Below are 19,435 nucleotides of genomic sequence, written 5' to 3'. Positions count from 1 at the left end.
CTCCAGCACTAGGACGACGTTATTCAAATCTTTTAACACTGGCTTTTGATCTGTAAGTTCTCATCAGAGTTGCAACCACAGGTCAAATGTCAAATCCTTATCGCTAATTCAACATCTTCCAGTGGTAGGTTGGCATTATGAGGATGCCATGCTGGGGTGGGCATTTGGGCATGCTGGTGCTCAAAATATGCCACAGGATTCCTCTTGTGGGAAGTCGACACGCTCTGAGAAGTGGGTGGCGATGAAAAAAGGAGATTCAGGGCAAATGATCATTCCCACCCCCGGCTATGCTCTTGTTCACGTCGTTGACTTCCATTGTGTCACTTTTCTCATATTAGTAGTTTTTCCTTTTGAATGTGGTATCAGTGTGCAGATTGAACTGAAGAATATAGTATATATAATGTACAGTTTCTTTTCTGCATCCAGTCTCTGTAGACCGGAGCATGTTCTCCTGCCAGCCATGAGAAGAAACGCAGCCTTACTTAATCGATAAACCCTGAAACTTCAAACTTCATTTAAAAACGTCCGGAAAAAATAATGTTTATTTACGAAGCTTCACAGCCGCCCCCCACCCGCCACCCCCCACCCCCCACCCCCCACCCCCAAACTGGTGCTGTATTCCTAGACTATATGATGAGTTTCCTTTCAGTTATTAGCTGTATGTAAAGCAGTTTCTGCTCTGTGGACAGCAGTTAAAGAGGCCAGTACAGTTTTTGAGATTAGATTTGGATCCCTGCACACACATGCATTACCCATTTTCCATGGGTATTCTGGGCACGGTGTTCAGTAATCCCAGCGTAGTTCCTACGGCCGTGCTCACATCTCCAGATTGCCTGCGGTCTGCTTCCGGGCGCTCACACTCCTTGCTCGCTTCATCTGGTACACCACTTTCGCCGCCTCATCTGACAAGTGCTAAAAGGCAATAGGGGACACCAGTCGGGAGATCCAAAAAAGCTGGATGGTCTAGACTTGTGTTTGACTGTATGTGCAGGCATATGCTTCATCGTCATGACTGATCCTGGCTTACCTGGATTGGGGAAGATGAGCTGGCCTGTAAGCCTTTGGGTTCTGAGCTTCTCTGAAAAAGGGGACAATTTCTTCCATTGTTCAAGTTTTAACAACACTAATAACAGCAGAATTCTTTGTGGTCACTGAGCGAATTATGTATATTCGAGATGAGGGAAAGCCATATCCACCTTAACTGATGGCTCTTACTCATGAGGGCTGCAGCCGGGGCTTAAGAACATAAGAACATAAGAACTATACAAACGAGAGGAGGCCATTCGGCCCATCAAGCTCGCTTAAATCAAGCTCCTTAAATCCAGTTTGAAATGTTCTCCCGAAAAAGAGTAAGTTACGGGGGTGGGGGGATCTTCTGAAACACATTATTAATACTGGCACCTTCATAAGAGGTCCGGACCTGGGTGTCTTCATAGCTAACTGCGGCCCTGTTACTCATGGATCAAAACTTGAATAAACAAGTGCTTGAGTAGTCAACTAGTGCAACGGACCTTGTTCCCCCCTGACAGATCCTCACAGATCATGGTCATGGTGCTGATCCAGTTCCCATAAATGCTTTCTTCCTTGGGCCTGGGCCTCTGTTCACTGTGTAGACATGGATGCACTCAGTCAATGATACAGCACATGTCTTCGTATGTATGCAGAAAACAGACACACCCAGAAAGTAAATCACTGCCATACAGATAAATAAGGAAAGATTGTCGCATGTGTTCACTGGATTCCCCTGATATGGTGGTATTTGATGGTTATTCATGGCGTCGTTTGGTACCTGATGTCCTTTAGCAGGTCCTGTTGAGCCTTCAGTTGCCGCTGTGCCTCCAGCACTCGTCCCTCCATAGTCAGCCTGGCACACAACTGGGCACAGTGGACCCCCAGCACTGCCATATTTAGGCTGCCTGCCCATACCCAGCTACACCAGGAAGAAGTGGGAGAAAAATGTCAAGAAGCATGTGGAAACAGTGGGTAAAGGAAGAAGTGAAGTTAATGCTAAACTATGCAGGAAGATTAACACACACACACTCTGCTGGCTGGATCAATAAAGGTAATAGAATCGTCCTTGAACAGGACGGCAATACAACTCAGTTTCACCTGCTTGTCGTGACTCTTCTCTGCTCTGTGACGATGCGTTTCACTCTTTGCAAGTCCCGCGTCCTGAAGTCCAACTGCAGCTGGAAAGGGATCCTGTCCCTCCTTTGAAAAACTTCCCAAATAAACACATACAGAGAAGCAGTGGGTTAGAACCAGGATTTCGGGGTTTTAACGTTACGTGCAACATGTCCTCTTAAATCCGGTATTATGTCCCAACATAGGGACCCAGTGACAAAAATGTGGCAATATACTAAAACAGGTTGCATTGTTATGTTTCAAAAGTCTGCGTACATTTAGATACTATGGGTTATTTAGAAGCACCAATTCACCTACCTACTGTAAAAATTGGAGTACCTGAAAGAAACCCCATTTTTTCCTAATAAAAATTTACCACTAATCATCAATTAATTTAGCACTTAAGTGAACTGTAATTGTAAGTAAACAAAGCATTTCATGTTTAGGTTATACAATACCATATAACAAAAACCAGTTTCCACTAGTCAAATAGTATTCATACTGCATTAAAACGCCTATATTTGTTCACACGTAAAGGCACGTTTGCATTCATGCTTCGCTGCCTCAAGAATGCAATCGAAATTCAAACCGGTCATTCATCTGCTACGCTGCTCAAGACCCACAGTTTCTACAGAGAGAGAGAAACTTCACATAGCTGAGATAGACTGCTATCATGCATCTTGATGGCACTGCCTGTCTGTGCCTTTTCTCTAAAAAAGGTGCAGGGGTTTGTGTTCACACCCTTCCGTTTACATAATGATACAAACCAAATGAGTGGTCTCTTCAAAGACCAATTGAAGACAATATTTGGTAACGCTCTACATTCAGTGCACCTTCATAATGCATTCATAGAACATTCATAAGCAGCATGCACACCTTAACATCCTACCATCCCTTAACAGCTTTAATATACATTAATAACAAACATTACATGATTATACAATTATAATGTTTGTTATTATATAATGTTTGCTATTAATGTATATTACAGCTGTTAAGGGATGTTAGGATGTAAAGGCATACATGCATGTTTATGAATGTTTTATGAATACTTAATGAATACATTATGAAGGTGCACTGAAAGTTGTATGCATTCAATATAAAAGCATTATGAAGGTGCAGTTAATGCAAAGCGTTACCCAACATATCTCAATAGCTCAGCATCAAATTCCTGTACTTAAACTGCAGTGAAAACAGCCGAGTACACTCCCTAACCTTTACCTGGCTTAAATACTATCACCTCCTCAATAATTCCTCGTCTTATAATCTCTTCTTGTAAACCTCGCTTTAAGAGTCTGGATAGCTCAGCATCTGTCAAACAGGTTCCCTTTCTCACCTGAAGATACGGGCAAGCCCTACTGTTTTCCCCAAGCCTTAAACTTTGACCCACTAACCTCCTAGCTGTTTAAGTGAGATGGTTTTTATTTTCAGACAAGGTACTCCGCAGCTTCAAGGCCAGAATTAGCTACAGCTGCTCACACATAAGCTAACGTTTAATGGGGACAATAAAATAATTCGTCCACTGCAGGGCTGTTCTGAAAGACCAGTTAATTAACGACACAAAGGACTGGGCATTGACAATCAGTTATGATAAATGATTTATTTTTTAACTAGATGTTTTCGTGCCTCGTCCTGGTTTATTCCCCGTAGCTTCTGGGACAGGCTCTGGACCCCCATGACTCTGAATAGAACAAGCTGGTACAGAAAATGGATGGATGGATGGATGGATGGATGGATGGATGGATGGATGGATGGCTCTATTTGTTTCTTTTTTTAATCATTCTCTAGTTGTCTTTTTTCTCTATCCTAAAACTATATTGTTCTGCTTCCCTATGATCATTGTATGATTGATCTAAAGTTGGTGTTGGTTTTTTTTAATACTGTGCCTGTTTTAAATGCTTTTACTCTTGGAAATATGTCTTCACTGCATGTCTGGACCTCAGAAAACACTGTTATACTGTATCAGTATTAGGGTCTTATTAATTATAATTAACATCCATCACCCAAATTTTTATTCAGCAATTAGAGAGTAGAGAGCATGAAATCCACTCAAGGAAGCACAGGATGCAGAGCAGGGAAACCCTGAATGGCATGCCAGTCCTTCTTAATAAGAACTAATAAGAGTCTGGACAAATGAGACCCAGCAGCAAAAACCCATCCATCCATCCATCCATCCATCTTCGGCAACCGCTTGTCTTGTTCAGGGGCGCGGGGGGTCTGCAGCCTATCCTAGAGGCTATTGGTGCAGAAAACAACCTAGGATGGGACACCAGCCAATCACAGGGCACACTCAATTTCAGCATGTTTTTGGATTGGGGGGGGGGGGGGAAGCAGCATAAACAATAATGCTAAAAAGTTCAATCAGAAATGTATCCATCAGGTTTTTTCCACTTTGTAATGCCTAATTTACACTATGAGACCAGGGTACGCCATGGATGTTTGCAGACTGTAAACAGACCAACGTACATGGAAAATACACTAGATGAGCATAAGGACCTAATACAGTCCCTATGATCACCTTTCTACCTACAGAAAACCCAGCCTTTAATTCATTAATAATTAGTAATTAATTGTAGGCCAGTGGTAAGTCTTGTACCCTGATCTCCCTTTCCTAAAACATCAATACTCATCCCCCAACTCACACAGACCATGTCCTACAGGAAAGTTGAAGAACACATCTCGGAAATGAATGACATACTGAAAAAGAGTTTGTTTTTTTTTTTGCAGAGGATGGATTTATGAATATCCAGCCAGAGAACAAAGCACAGGTACTGCAGGTTTGCGTACATCTCACGCCGCAGAGACGTGCTCAGCTGCTGTCTAAGGCACCGTGTGTACAAGGTACCAAATGCCTTAAAGGACAGACCGTGACACCTGATAAAGGTTTTCTGAAACATATCCACTTTACTGGCATCAGATCAAAGGCTTCTGAGGTATGAAGTTGAGGGCAATGCGGACAGTGTGGGAACTGTGGGAAAGGAACAATGTTTTCGATTTACCCTCCATGCTCTCTGGTTTAACGGCAAACTGGAATGTGATCTCAGCTCCTTCCGTCACGTTGCCGAGCTTCTTCACCAGTTTGTGTGTCGACCCCCTCTTCATAAGGGAAATACCTTGAAGGACAAAAAAAAGGGGGAGGCGGGCTGAGGCTAAGTAGGTCTTTTGTGCTTTCTGTCTGTTAACTGGTGCTGATTGGTATAGACCCCTGCTCTCTTCTCCAAGCTGGCAATTCATTGGAGGAGCTGTGATAGCTGAGGGCGACTAACAGACCAATTATGTGAGTTTGAAATTAAATGAAACTATGGTTCATTTACCATTTGTATCATCTGTACAAGTGCAGGTACAGTGGGACATTGTAATGCTTGTTTTCACAGTCTTGCCCTCCTATGACTCAGACACACGTATGTACAGTTGAGAGCAAAGCTTGGCCACTTATCTGAGATTATGGGCCTTATTGAAGCACCCAAGGATCATGTGAAGATTCCAATTGGAGTCCATGTGATCACCTAACCACCCCCCCCCCCCCCAGCAGCAGTTTCACGCAGTGCCTGATATCTCACATATCGCTGACTGTACTTAACACAAAGATCAGAACCCAGGACAGACCGTAGACTTACACGCCGTCAGCTGACAGCAGTGTTGCCGTGACATCGGTAGCCATGACGTTGTCCGCCAGCACTGACTGGATCTCGGTGAATATTGTATTGATGTTCACAATGTTAACCTTGCAAGGTGGTAAACAAGAGAGGATAGGGGGAGTCAGTGGTCGAAGGAGCAGGAAACAATTGCACCCAAAGTTTGTGAACCATCAAAGGGATTAAAATGGTCTGCATTTTAGACCTCAGACTCAGACTTTAGACCTATAGACCTCAGATGTATTTTTACATTCTTACACTAACTGCCACCTTGCACAGATTTCACATGCAACCCTCACAACATTTGCTTAAGCACAGCAGAAGCAAAACACTGTCTGCAGAGTCACCTAACTGCAGAGTCACTTGTGGTCAGTCACTATGGGATTTCAGGGAGGTTTCTTGTGGTTGTTGTGGCCAAAAGTACTCGATTTGGCAGCAGTTTTTGTCAAAGAATTGCCATTTGTAGAATGTACTTTTTTGTGTAACATTTGCAGAAATTGGTAAAATTGCAAATAATTTTTTTAACTATTACTAGTGAAGAAAGACACATATAGGCCTATAATTACTTTCTTTGTATATTTATTTTTATAGAACAATGACATTTCAGAGTCCATTTATATTTCATTTCTGAATTCAACAACTGTCGTCCGATATAAAAGGAAAAACTGTATTTTGGTTCCACCTACTTAAGTCTTAGTGAACTAAACTCTCACTTCGACATTTGGGGCAAATAAAATCAGTGAAATACATTAAAGGAAAATGTATAGTTTAATTTCCAAAATGCCCGTTGTTTGTGTAGACTACATTCATCTAGCCCCGTGACAATGCCTCAGCTAGTGCCATTTTTGGTTACACACCTGCCATCAGTTAAAGGGACTCTGATTAACCCCAAATAAAGTTCAGTTGTCCTAGTAGGATTTTCCTGATATTTAGTAAGTGAAATCTTACTGTAAAAGCCATGGTTTTCAGAGAGCTTACAGTATCAAAGGGATCTCAATGTTGAAAGGCATCAGTCAGGAGAAGGGTACAAAACAATTCCACAGCATTAAATATATCATGGAACACAGTGAAGACAATCATCAAGAGGTGGAGAAAATATGGGACAACGGTGACATTACCGAGAACTGGCTGTCCCTTCAAAATCGATGAAAAGACAAGATGAAAACTGGTCACGGAGGCTGAATTTCTGGCAAGTACTGGTTGTGAACTACATGTGACAACAATCTCCATATTCTCCGTATGTCGGGACTATGGGCTACAGTTGCAAGACAGAAGCTTTTTCTTCAAACGAAAAACAACAAGGTCAGGCTAAATTTTGCAAAAAATTCCAATGAACAGTCTGATGAAACTAAGGTTGAATTTTTTGTCCACAAAAAGAATTTCTTCACCAGAACAGAATTAAAGTAACGACCCAGCCAGAGCCCAGACTTAAATCCAATTCATATCTGTGGGGTGACCTGAAGAGGGCTGCGCGTAAGAGATGCCCCCACAATCTGACAGATTCGGAGCATTTTAGCAAGAATGAGAGGGCAAATACTGCCACGTCAAGATGTGTGATGCTGATAGACTCCTACCCAAAAAGACTGAGTGCTGTAATTAAACCAAAAGGTGCCTCAACAAAGTATTAGTTTTAGGCTGCGCACACTTATGCAACCGGCTTATTGTACGTTTTCTATTTTAATTTCTTCCCCCTAACAGATTTGTTTGTTTTTCAACTGAATTGTACAGATTATATGATTTTAATATATAATATATATAATATTTAATATATATATAATATATATTATATAAATATATATAATGTTTAATATATAATATATATAGTATAATATATAAGATATAATATAAGATAATATGATTTGTTGTGGTCTCATTTTTTACATCACAAAAACCTGGCATTTTAACAGGGGTGTGTGTACTTTTTAATATACACTGTACTGGTCTCACAAAAAGCAACCTAATCTTTTAAATTCACTCAGAACAGGTTTGAATATACCTTCGTAAATTACAGTGCAGCGCAGGAAAAAGAGTACAAGCAGATAGTTTCTTTTCACACAGAAAAAGCAGTGAAACTTGCCAAGCTTACTGGCGAAGCTGCATGGCATTACATCGTTTCTTTTATTCGGTGGAAAACAAAAGATCAATCTACAGGTCAGATTTGACACTCCTTAAAACACTGGCGGTGAATTAGCCAATGAAATCCTTCCTTCTCCACTGCAGAAAATGACCGACCGTCCAATGCAGTCATCTCAAATATTTCAATAGTTCTGTCTATAGCCCTGGTGCTGCTAACCTTGAATATTCATAAAGTTTAAATATAGGCTGGCAATATCGGCATGTTAACAGGACATATCATGCATATCTATATAGTGTTTGTTCCATCTTTATAAAGATGGTGGGGGATAGTAACTGAGAATTTGTACTTCATTACTTTACACCTCTGGCCTCAGCAGAATACAATGGAGGAGATGTGTTCTCCTTCCCCACAGTGCAGCCTAGCAAAAGGCAGACGAGAATATGCACCGAAATGGCATCACAGCACTCAGTGCTCCGTTTATTTATCCATTTCTTGGAGAGAAGTCGTGGTAAATTAGAAAAATTGCAAGCCCTTGCACATATTTCAGAGTTTGCTTGATTCCCGAGTTAATTTCTGTGATCGCCGAATCACAAAATCCTGGAGGGACTTCACGTGTAACACGGGGGACAGTGTGCCAGTGGAAAGAAAAGGAGAGCCGACCTGGCAAGGAAATGATGAACAGCTTCACTGCTGCCGCGCTGCTGCCCTGCCTTATTAAGAGAAATGCCCCATCACATTTGAAAGCATCACCTCCCTATTGGATGCTAGATAACTGCAGTTCTATTTTGCTTTTTTCTCACACCGGTTTGCTTCCTTTTTTCTTGTAATTCTAGCAGCTTGTGTGTGATACTATCGCTTATCTCTGGTAGGATCGCTGCTGGTGTGGCCATTGTTACCCAGGTCAGCCAGTTGCCGCAGGCTTACGCTCACATCCACAACTGATAAAGAGAAGTCAAAGGGTTTGGCTCCCTTTGCAGCTTGGAGGCTGGACCAGAGCTGGGAAAGCAGAAAGGTCAGGCCCGATGTGCACAGGCCGAGCCCCCATGACATGCAACCTCTCCCACCTGGGCTGGGATCCAGGACAACTTCTTTAGTTGTCCCCCACGGTAGAGGGCCTGGGTAAGGCTGGAAGCCTAATCCTAACAATAGCAGGTACTCTCAGTATGCGATATACAGAAGTAGGTTTGACCGCTGCTAAGTGATTGCTGTAGGGCTGTTCAAATTGGAAGTATCTGAAACTTTAAGAGTCTGTGGGATTTTTGTTAATGACGGGGTAATACATTGTTGACTAACTACTGCTCGCCTAAAGCACGATAAAATGTAGTCACAACTGTACTTTTTATTTTCGTGGTTCTTCGAACTGTCAAGCGAATGCATTACAAAATGAGGAAATAATGCAAGAGAACTTTCCAGGAAATGGGCAGAAATATTCCTGGACTTTCTGCACATGTGCAGTGCTAATGATTCATCAAGCATTTTAAAGCCGTCATCAAAATGACCTTTTAATAATCATACAAGCAACCAGTTTGTAGACATTGTTAATCTCTTTCTTGCTCCTAAATGTTGGTCTCGCCGACCAGTTTTGTTGTGAAACAGTCTGAAAATGGTCTTGGCAAGTCAGCACACATGATTATCAAAAAAATTACAAAGCATAAATAATATGATGATAATCCTTCCGAAAAAGAGCAACTGACCCAAAAATCCTGCCTGACTCAGAAAAGACTAATAAATGCTCAGAGAATCTAACACTTTGCCAAATTCTACTTCTAATATGTCTTTTGTACCTACTTTTACAATTTTACCTACAGTGTTGTTAACTATTGTCAGCTATTGTACCTACTCTCTTGTATTTATACATTTACTATACAGTTAATAGTTTATCCTTCTTGTATATAAATAAAACAGACCTACAATAAGCTCCAATTATAAATAATACTATTGATATTAAATAGGCTAGCCATAGTTTTCATTTTTGCATGTAGTTTATATATTGATGTTAGGGTAGGTCATCTTGTCCGGGCCGTACCCCAGCCTCCGGATCTGCCATGTAACCCAGACCGGGATTGGTGGTCCAAAGGTAAGTGGATGGATGATTAAATGACAAACCGCCCATATCCAAATGATGTATTAAAGGCAGGGGTTCAATTATGAAAGTAACATTTTTTTAAATTGTGAAGTGCTTACTGTGCTGTTGACAGTAGCTCATTAGTCTGTAGCTACCCAAAGCAAAAGAGATAAGAAAAGATTACTGCTGGTATGGCGGCTTCACAAAGGGCCGCGGTACAATGATGTGTAAAAACACAAGGTCTCACTCACCCTGCCCCCTGTGAGGTCAGCCAGTCGCCCGATTTCGGCCAGCCGGCAGTCTGTCCCCTCAAAGGTCAGCACTGACACTATGACCCTGTATGAGATGCACAGATGTGAGGAACCATGTTATAGGGAAACAAGAAGCTCTTAGATACTGTGTTGGTTTTCTAGACTTACCCATTGTTCACAGCCTCTTTGGCCAGCTGGCTATAGAAATATGGGGAGTAAGTAGAGGTGTGGGGAGACCCTTGCTCCAGTTCCCCCAGGCCGATGTTAGCTTGCCCGTCTGTGCATATGATTACCTGAAACCAGGAAGTGGACAGGTTGGTTAGCCATGCTAAACGCTGACCGTAGAAATAGGTATGGCTCTGACATATTACAGATCAGCTCGTCACTGATGAGGCTAGATGCAAACTTGATAATTGCCTTAGAGCCTGTATATCGAGAAGCCATCGCTATGGAGACGAGCGCTGCTGGGCCCAGTGCCGTGGCTCCATGTTCTCGCATTCTGAATGGAAAAGGAATGAGTATGGAGGAGAGAGAATGAATGAGACAATCCGTGGTAGGTACTGATAACATATGGGGATGAATACATGAAGAGGTGAAGAGGAAACGTATGGCCCACCAAACATGACAGGCAGGCAGAGGGGGAGGACCACACTGGGACAAACTCACTCCTTGATCTTCTGGGTGAGGGGATGTATGGACTCCAGGATACAGTGGGGAGTGGAATACTTCTCTCCCTGGTCCTTTAGGTAATCGAAGTCCACCAGTGACCAGTCCCTCAAGGTGAGCGGAACCCCAGTGCCATCGCCATATACAGTTACCTGTCGGGAGGGAACGTGCAAAAATACAGGTTTTGCACCTGATGACCTTCGGCTCAGCAGGAAGCAGAGCGATAAGATCTCGCCTGCTTGGCAGTCCCACGATCTCTCGAATGCCGTCCCTCCGATGTTTTGCTTGTTAGCGTGTGAACTCTCACCTATTTGGCATCCCTACCTCTGCAAACACGCCGCGGAGCCAGGAGGGGCCTCCATGTGTTTTTGTTTGGATTGTTGTAGGCAAACGTCAGCTTGTGAAGTAAGTGCGTGGAAAGCATGTAAAAAGGGGGAAGCCAGAGCAGCCGAACGCTACAAGTGTAAATAATCCTACTATCAGAAGTTCGCATCAGCTTTGTTTAGAATTTACAAGCATTACTTAGCATTAAAGTGTAATTAGTGTGCATTTGCTACATAGACTTCTAGTTTTCTTCTGTACCTTTCAGTTACTTCAGTTCAGCCTTTTGTTTAGCTACTGTGTTCACATCTGATTAATATCTAAATTTGAGATGCTGCACTCATCAGCCGTGACATTAAAACCATCTGCCTAAAATTGCGTAACCCCCCCCCGCTTGTGTGGCCAAAACAGCTCTGACCCATGGAGGCATGGACTCCACAAACAAAGGCGCCCTGTGGTGTCTGGCAGCAGCAAAGTTGTCAGGTGGAGCCTCCATGCATCCCACAGATGCTCAATCAGATGGAGAACTAGGCAATTTGAAGGCCAGGTCTCCTCTTTTTCATGTTCTTCAAACCACGCCTGAACAATTTTAGCAGTGTGGCAGAGTGTATTATCCTGCTGAAAAAGGCCACTGCCATCAAGGAATACCGCTGCCCTGAAGGCGTGCACTTGGTCTGCAGTAATGTTTAGGTAGGTGGTATGTAACAGTGTAGTAACATACACATGAATGCCAGGACCCAAGATTTCACAGCAGAACATCGGCCAGAGCATCAGCTGACTGGGCTTCTTCCTCTAGTGTATCCTGGTGTACATGATGTAATGGAACGTGACTCATCAGGCCACCTTCTTCCATTGGTCCATGGTCCAGTTCTGATGCTCATGTGCCCATTGTAGGTGCTGTTGCTGGAGGACAGGGGTCAGCATGGATACTCTGACTGGGCTGTGGCTATAGTGACCCATACGCAGCAAGTTGCGATGCAGTATGTGTGCAGACACCTTTCTGTCACAGCCAGCATTAAAATTTTCAGCTATTTGTGCTATAGTAACTATCTGGTAGGATTGGATGAGTCGGGCCTTTGCCGCCCACGTACATCAATGAGCCTGGTCATGGTGCCCATGACCATGAATAGGTACTGACCACTGCATTCTGGGAACACCCCACAAGGCCTGCCAGTTTGGAAGTACTCTGACCCAGCCGTCTAGCCATCATGATCTGGCCCTTGTGAAAGTTGCTCAGATCCTTACATTTGCCCATTTTTCCAGCTTCCAACACGTCACCTTCAAGAAATGACTGTTCGTTTGCCTAATATATAATGGCACCCTTGACAGGTACCATTGCAGTGACATAATGTTATTTATTTCACCAGTTTTAACGTTATGGTTGATTGGTGTGTAGTTAAAGCATCAGACAGACTACTAAGAGGCCAGCCAGAGAGCAGCAGTCGGTTTAAAATGTCATGGTGCATCACGACAGAGAAAGCTGACTTACCTCGTCATTAAAAGTGACCAGAGCCACCCTGCGGCGTGGAGATGTCTGGAACAATGAGGACAGCGCCCTCTGCAGGGCGTCCTGAATACTCTGCCCGTGAGTAACAGAGACAGCAGTTTAAAGTCAGACCAAAGATAATTACTTGTAGTATCATGAACTAAGGGCTTCTCTGTGCTGAGGTTTTCAGATTCATTACATGAGTGCAAGAGTAGATGGGCAAATCCTGGTAACAGTGCTACCTGGAGAAAATATCAATTAAGCATGTGGGGAGGTAGTGAGGCATCGAGGTTGGACCCCTGAGCAAGACCTTTAATTCTAATTGTTCCAGGGACTTTTACTTGTATACTGTTTTGGAGAAACGTACCTGAAGTCTGGACACATATGTGGGAGACCTCATACTGTTGCCAGCAGTAACCTGTGAGGAAAAATATGGGAGCTGGGGTAAGTCACATGTCCATATGCACGGGAGTCGGGGTAAGTCACATGTCCATATGCACGGGAGTCGGGGTAAGTCACATGTCCATATACATGGGAGTCGGGGTAAGTCACATGTCCATATGCACGGGAGTCAGGGTAAGTCACATGTCCATATGCACGGGAGTCGGGGTAAGTCACATGTCCATATGCACGGGAGTCGGGGTAAGTCACATGTCCATATACATGGGAGTCGGGGTAAGTCACATGTCCATATGCACGGGAGTCGGGTAAGTCACATGTCCATATACATGGGAGTCGGGGTAAGTCACATGTCCATATGCACGGGAGTCGGGGTAAGTCACATGTCCATATGCACGGGAGTCGGGGTAAGTCACACGTCCATATACATGGGAGTCGGGGTAAGTCACATGTCCATATGCACGGGAGTCGGGGTAAGTCACATGTCCATATGCACGGGAGTCGGGGTAAGTCACATGTCCATATGCACGGGAGTCAGGGTAAGTCACATGTCCATATGCACGGGAGTCGGGGTAAGTCACATGTCCATATACATGGGAGTCGGGGTAAGTCACATGTCCATATGCACGGGAGTCAGGGTAAGTCACATGTCCATATGCACGGGAGTCGGGGGTAAGTCACATGTCCATATACACGGGAGTCAGGGTAAGTCACATGTCCATATGCACGGGAGTCGGGGTAAGTCACATGTCCATATGCACGGGAGTCGGGGTAAGTCACATGTCCATATACATGGGAGTCGGGGTAAGTCACATGTCCATATACACGGGAGTCGGGGTAAGTCACATGTCCATGTGCAGCCACATGACTGTATAAGCGGCATGGAGTCAATACGCGGTTACTTGAAGTGGACAAAGAAGCACATTTATTTATTCATTCAACTTCCTATCCCTTTATCAATGCAATCATCTTGCAACTGGGTCACACAAAGAGAAGACAACACAAAGTGAAACACAAAGTGGGACACAAACCTCCAGCCCTGAAGGTGTGAACCAACATGTCATCTTGTCTCATTGTAAATTAATAAAGATGAAATTTAATTGTCTTGAGGGGATATTTTTGGCTTTATTTACAGCAACAAAGCGAAACTGAATATTTCTCTTTTGTGTTAGCTAAAGTTATGCTGTCAGGATTTTAGCATAACTGGAATAAAAAATATAAATGACAGACCAATTATATTGCAAGTTTATCTACCAAAAGCCAATCAGACTATATAGCGAATGTCCCCTAGAATCGATGTACAACACAAAATGTTTGGCGGACACGCAGTCTACAACCTCAAAGGTGACACTCATGCTCCCAGATATGTCCACACAGAAGACCACTAGCATGTCCTCCAGGTTGACGTAGTCTTTGTCAATGTCCTCCGTCAGGTGAAGAACGTCCCTCCCGGGCAGAGTCTGGCGGGAGAAGTGCCTGATCCCTGGGTCCATGTTAGTGAGCTTGTTCTCCTGTCCACAGAACTCACATGACCACACCTACTCAGGGACACAGGAGACAGGGGATCAAGTAGAGCAAGGTAGTACAGGAAGTACCTAGAGGAACATGCTGTTTCTGACACACACGGCGGCCACTCCGCACTGCCCACACTAACCGCCTCGTTCTGCTTGCTCTGCAGGTTGCTCAGGGATGACATCGCGGCTTTACACTTGGAGCAATACAGCGGGCTCCGTGTACAATGGATGGCATTGGCTGAAACGACAAAGTCCCGGGAAGGCGGACCAATGGGACGCCAGGAGAGACAGACCAACGGAGAAGTGACAGTGCGTCAGTTACGAGCAGAGATGGGCAGAACTTCATGAACCAAGTGGTTAAAATATCTCTTAATCCCAATATGCATATTATAAATCAATGATTAATTAATGCAATAGGTCAATATAAAGGATATTTTCAAGGAACCTATCTCACATTTATCAAGGTTTAAGTCTTTTGAGGTGGATTTTTACTGCATTTTCAGTAAATCTAAGGACTGGATGTGCTACCCCGTAAATTCCCCTTTCTTAAAGGCAGGGGCGGGCTCAAACCCTCATACCTTTGCTGATGTCCACGAGACGACCCACGCTGAGGGAGAGAACGTTCACATTGGCCTTGATTCGAGTCTCGCCTTTGGCTTCCAGCCCTGGGAATGAGGGTAGAGTACCATATCAGTCTTATGAAATTATAATACACGGACGTGGTACCTCTTAGGTCTGGACACTGACATACCTCGGGGGGGCAAAGGGGGTGGCATGGGCCTGCAGCAAGTTTGCACCTGTGGCAATGACTGCCGAGGTGGGAGGGGTGGTGGTAGGAGTTGCGGCTCTGAAACAGGGAGATACACAGAGTAAAACAAACTCCAGCAGTAAGTGAGACTTGAGGATCTGGAAAGATCGTCCTCTGCTGGCTGAACCTGACAGGAACGCGAATTTTGAAGACGAACATTCAAAGAGTGACAGGAGAAATGATGCCTCTAAACTCACAGCAGATGGGATCAGCAATCATGTGGGTTACTGCCAGGTTGATCCTAACTCACTTAGTGTCTTGATTTTTGCAAATCTTTACTCTTTACCAGAACACCTGTTTTACTGAAATGATATGAAGTAGGAATCCCACCTCATTGACTTTAACATGCGGTGTGGAAGCTTGCTGGAGAACCTCCTAGAAATGCATCACATGCTGGTTGAAAGGACAGCATATATTCATTTGCTAGCCATTTATCTTTGTCTGGGGGGGGCTGGAGTGTAACTCAGACAACATAAGACACAACGCAGGGAGACACGCCAGTCCATGTGCAGGGCACACATGCTGTCGGCAAATATGGCAACGATTCATATAACTGCATGCCTTCGGACTATGGCAGAAAGCAAGAATGGTCTGGAAATTCCCAGACGTAAACGGGCACATACAGAACAGCGGGAGTGTTCGAACCATTGAGGTTGGAGGCAATAATGCTACCCACTGAGTCACAGTACTGCCCTGGAAATCTTTTAATATAACCTACATTACAAATTTGAGGTTAATGAGTGCGTAATGAGTGAGCCACTCTGGGAAGCATTTAAAAATGAAAGCGCTAAATTTGGGTGAAATTTGGTTTTTCAGCCATCAGTCCCCAAGGCCTGATGCATCCTGTTGGCTGCATGCAGCTGCATTCTCGCATGCTGCCCTGCAGGGTATTCTCGTTAGGGGATGAGAGGAAGTGTACACTTTAGAAAAACGTGAAGCAGTCTGCAGGACTAGCTGGGCACGTAGACATGCCTAGTGTCCGGGATTCCGTTTTTCAGTCCATTGCCAGACCTGCAGTATGTGATCCTTCAGTTTCATGGTACCCTACTCTCCCATAACTTCTTTGGCTGGTGTGTACATTCTTTGACCCGCCAGTTGGGAAACACTGGTGTAATGCTCCATGCCTTATCTAGGAAGCTTGTGTATAGTTCCATCATATGCTGTACTCACACTTGGCCTGGTTGCCTTCCATGCCCAAGCACAAATGTCCCCCCTCTACGTTTCCCTGCTGGTCTGTGCTTACATTGCACTTAACCTTCCAGGCCCGAGCAGGCTTTTATCATCTCCATGTGCCTTTTTGTGTTGAAGAAAACGTGGGTAGAAAAGCACTACCACATATAACACAGCACAATGGACAATGACGTCCTTATTTTGTGGCTTATTTGCAGTTGATTTGGATGCGATGTCCCTGTTACAGATTTATCTGATGTGCAATGCGGTGATTTGTATTCATTCCTGCGGCACGTAAAAGGAGATGGTCCTATATTTTACCAAATATCTCAGAATTATTTTGTGTTGCATCCAGTTCTTCCTCGATACTTTCATCGGCCCAAACTTCCAGCAAACTCTGCACCCCTCATTTTCTGACACTTACTGGTATAACAATAAATACCATCGGGCTCAGGGCAGAACGTGTGTTGTCAAATAAGAAAGTGCTCACTGCGCAACAAAACATATTGTCGTGACTTCCAGGAAACGTGCGCTTGGTTACCCTGACTACACTGCTGTTAGAATGTCTGCCTACTGCCTGACGTGTACCAGAGGAGCGAGTGTGCTGGAGCACGACTTCCTGTGTCTACTAGGCCCAAGAGTAAAACAAGACTGGCAGTATATACAATCCAATAATAATTGTACTTTTCATCAGTTTTACTTACTCAAAGTTTAAAAGTGTCACAGATTAGCAGAAAACATCACGTCAGTCTTATGAGAAAACTATTGTTGGTCATCACCTCAGACAGGAAACCGTAAAACTCCATGAGTAAAATATGTTTTCTTTTTCTTTGTAACCACGAAAACCCATCATGGAGTTTTTGAACATGAAGTGTTTTGGAGTTAAGGCGAGTGGTCAGCTTCGTCACATGATCGCTGAGGTCTACACTGCGACTGGCATAGCCCCTGATGCATCACGACCGATGTTCAATACTTCACCGATTTTGGGGAGGACGGATACGCGGTTGTCATAGTCGTGTTCGCAGACGGAGCGTGGCCTTGAGGAGCTGGAGCTGGTCTCCCAACTGAGATTTGTGAGATTCTGGCCGGCACCTAACAGAAGTGAGCGGGACCCTCAGCACAAAACAACTTGTAAAACATTCTATGTGAAGAAGCATAGAGTTACAAAAAAACCCAGAATGAAACATTTGCAGTCTTACCTGACACGGCACTCTCGGGTCTCCAGTTGCACACCACATGGCTACAAGCAAACTCCATCGGCTGGAGAGGGTGACAGGCACCGCATTCACACAGAAATGGACCACAGGTAACCTTTACCTGATCTAGGGAGAGACGGGATCACGCGTGTGACTAAAAGAATGGGAGAGAAGGAGAGGATTGTAAGGGAAAGACAGAATAATGGACAGACGATACAGTAATGACTGGTATTTTCCATTCACCTTATCCTGTTTAGGGTCTGTGGCTGCTAATAATGTAACAACTGCCAATAACGTAATAACTGCCAATAACGTAATAACTGCCAATAACGTAATAACTGCAAATAACATAATCATTTTTCCATTCGTAATGTAATACATTTTCTGAACAGAATAGAATGACTTTATTGTCATTGCTCATTGTATTGCATCACGGAAATTTGCAACCAATAATGTGAAAAACATTGACTTATGTCGCCGCAAGCGAAGCAATAACGTGATAACTTTTTGCCGATAAAATAATGTTATTTCATTATTTGTACAGTGGTTACATTATTGAATTTGGTTACATCAAAAATGAAGAAACATTACTTTCTTGACACGTTACCTCATTTTTGGTAGCTATTACATCAGGGACAGGTAGACTGCCAACCCATGAGGTGTGATGTAAAAATGTTTCCGACCAAACCCCTCTGACTGAGGTTCTATACTTTTCCTTTTTTTTAATAATTTGCTGTCTGCTTTCCTGTACCTTAATTTTGGGGCAAAGAATGCTGCCCTATGCTTTTATTTACATTGACTCTCTCCCGCCACCTGAGTTCCTTTGCCTGATGCAGGCATTGATGGAGCCTGAGCTGCAAGACCTGCACCCTTGGCTGCTGCTGAGAACCCTGGAGGAAACTAGGTTATGTAAATCTATGGTTTCCCCAGTATTTTCTTCATAAGAGTGAATTTCTGTTCCCCACCCAGACCGCACTGTTGATTTGCTCTTTTCTATAAGCCAATCATATCCTGTCGTGAATTTCTGCTGATTCAGCAAGAGAGCAAGTAAATGAAACCATAAAGCTCCTTTATAATAAAATTCATGGCCGACATGCTTAATGATTACACAATAGAAAAGCCCGTGTTCTTCAGAGTAGACCAGCAGTATACAGCATCTCAGCATCTGTCATTCGGTAATATGTGACGACGGTAGTCTGTCAGCCATCATGTTTAGAAATGCTGCAGGACACTGATCACTGTACAGGCTACTTACCGGTGTGAATTTAAACTCCCTTTCTTGTTGCTCAGGCTCAGAGATTCAGCTTCTCAGCGTCCAGGTCATGTGACCTCTACGAACTCTTGCGGCACTCTTGGCGTACTTTGACCCTGCAGCGAGGTGCGTGACTGGCTGCTGTAAAGAGGACTGGCTCAGGCCAACCACCGCGTTTGATTCCAGGGGGCTACCGGGTCAGATCAAGCCAGCCCCAGCAGTATGGGAGACGGCGTCGTAGATTCTTGGTCCGGACGAAGCTTTCTGCTCGCCTCGCTGTGATTGTGGTGCAGGAAGTGAAGCGAGCGCGGAGGTGGGGGAAGATAAAACCAAAGGAAAGAAAAAAACATCCGAAGCAAAAGTGGTGGTAAGATGGTAACAACCGGTAAAATAAAGCAGAGATACACGCACACCGAGTTCTTCACACACTTCATAACCTTTTAGTCAGCTTTAAGTGCAAAAGTGTTTGAA

The 19,435-nt window shown here is 43.9% G+C and overlaps 1 protein-coding gene across 1 annotated transcript; it reads right to left on the bottom strand.

The window, feature by feature from the left end:
• Positions 1-602: 602 nt before the first annotated feature.
• Positions 603-19,270, bottom strand: si:dkey-9k7.3 (circularly permutated Ras protein 1). The gene is given in 21 exon segments (XM_048971031.1): positions 603-912; positions 1,028-1,078; positions 1,512-1,605; positions 1,790-1,930; positions 2,110-2,221; positions 5,124-5,217; positions 5,219-5,237; positions 5,742-5,848; positions 10,153-10,237; positions 10,321-10,445; positions 10,570-10,651; positions 10,819-10,970; positions 12,629-12,718; positions 12,993-13,043; positions 14,362-14,562; positions 14,679-14,776; positions 15,117-15,203; positions 15,290-15,385; positions 17,495-17,608; positions 17,716-17,866; positions 18,968-19,270. Coding segments are annotated over 20 exon segments (1,953 nt in total). The 5' UTR covers positions 17,774-17,866; positions 18,968-19,270; the 3' UTR covers positions 603-816.
• Between the last annotated feature and the right edge of the window lie 165 nt (positions 19,271-19,435).

Source organism: Brienomyrus brachyistius, chromosome 12, assembly GCF_023856365.1.
Source record: "Brienomyrus brachyistius isolate T26 chromosome 12, BBRACH_0.4, whole genome shotgun sequence".
Lineage (NCBI taxonomy): Eukaryota > Metazoa > Chordata > Actinopteri > Osteoglossiformes > Mormyridae > Brienomyrus > Brienomyrus brachyistius.
This window is presented reverse-complemented; position numbering and strand designations above follow the sequence as displayed.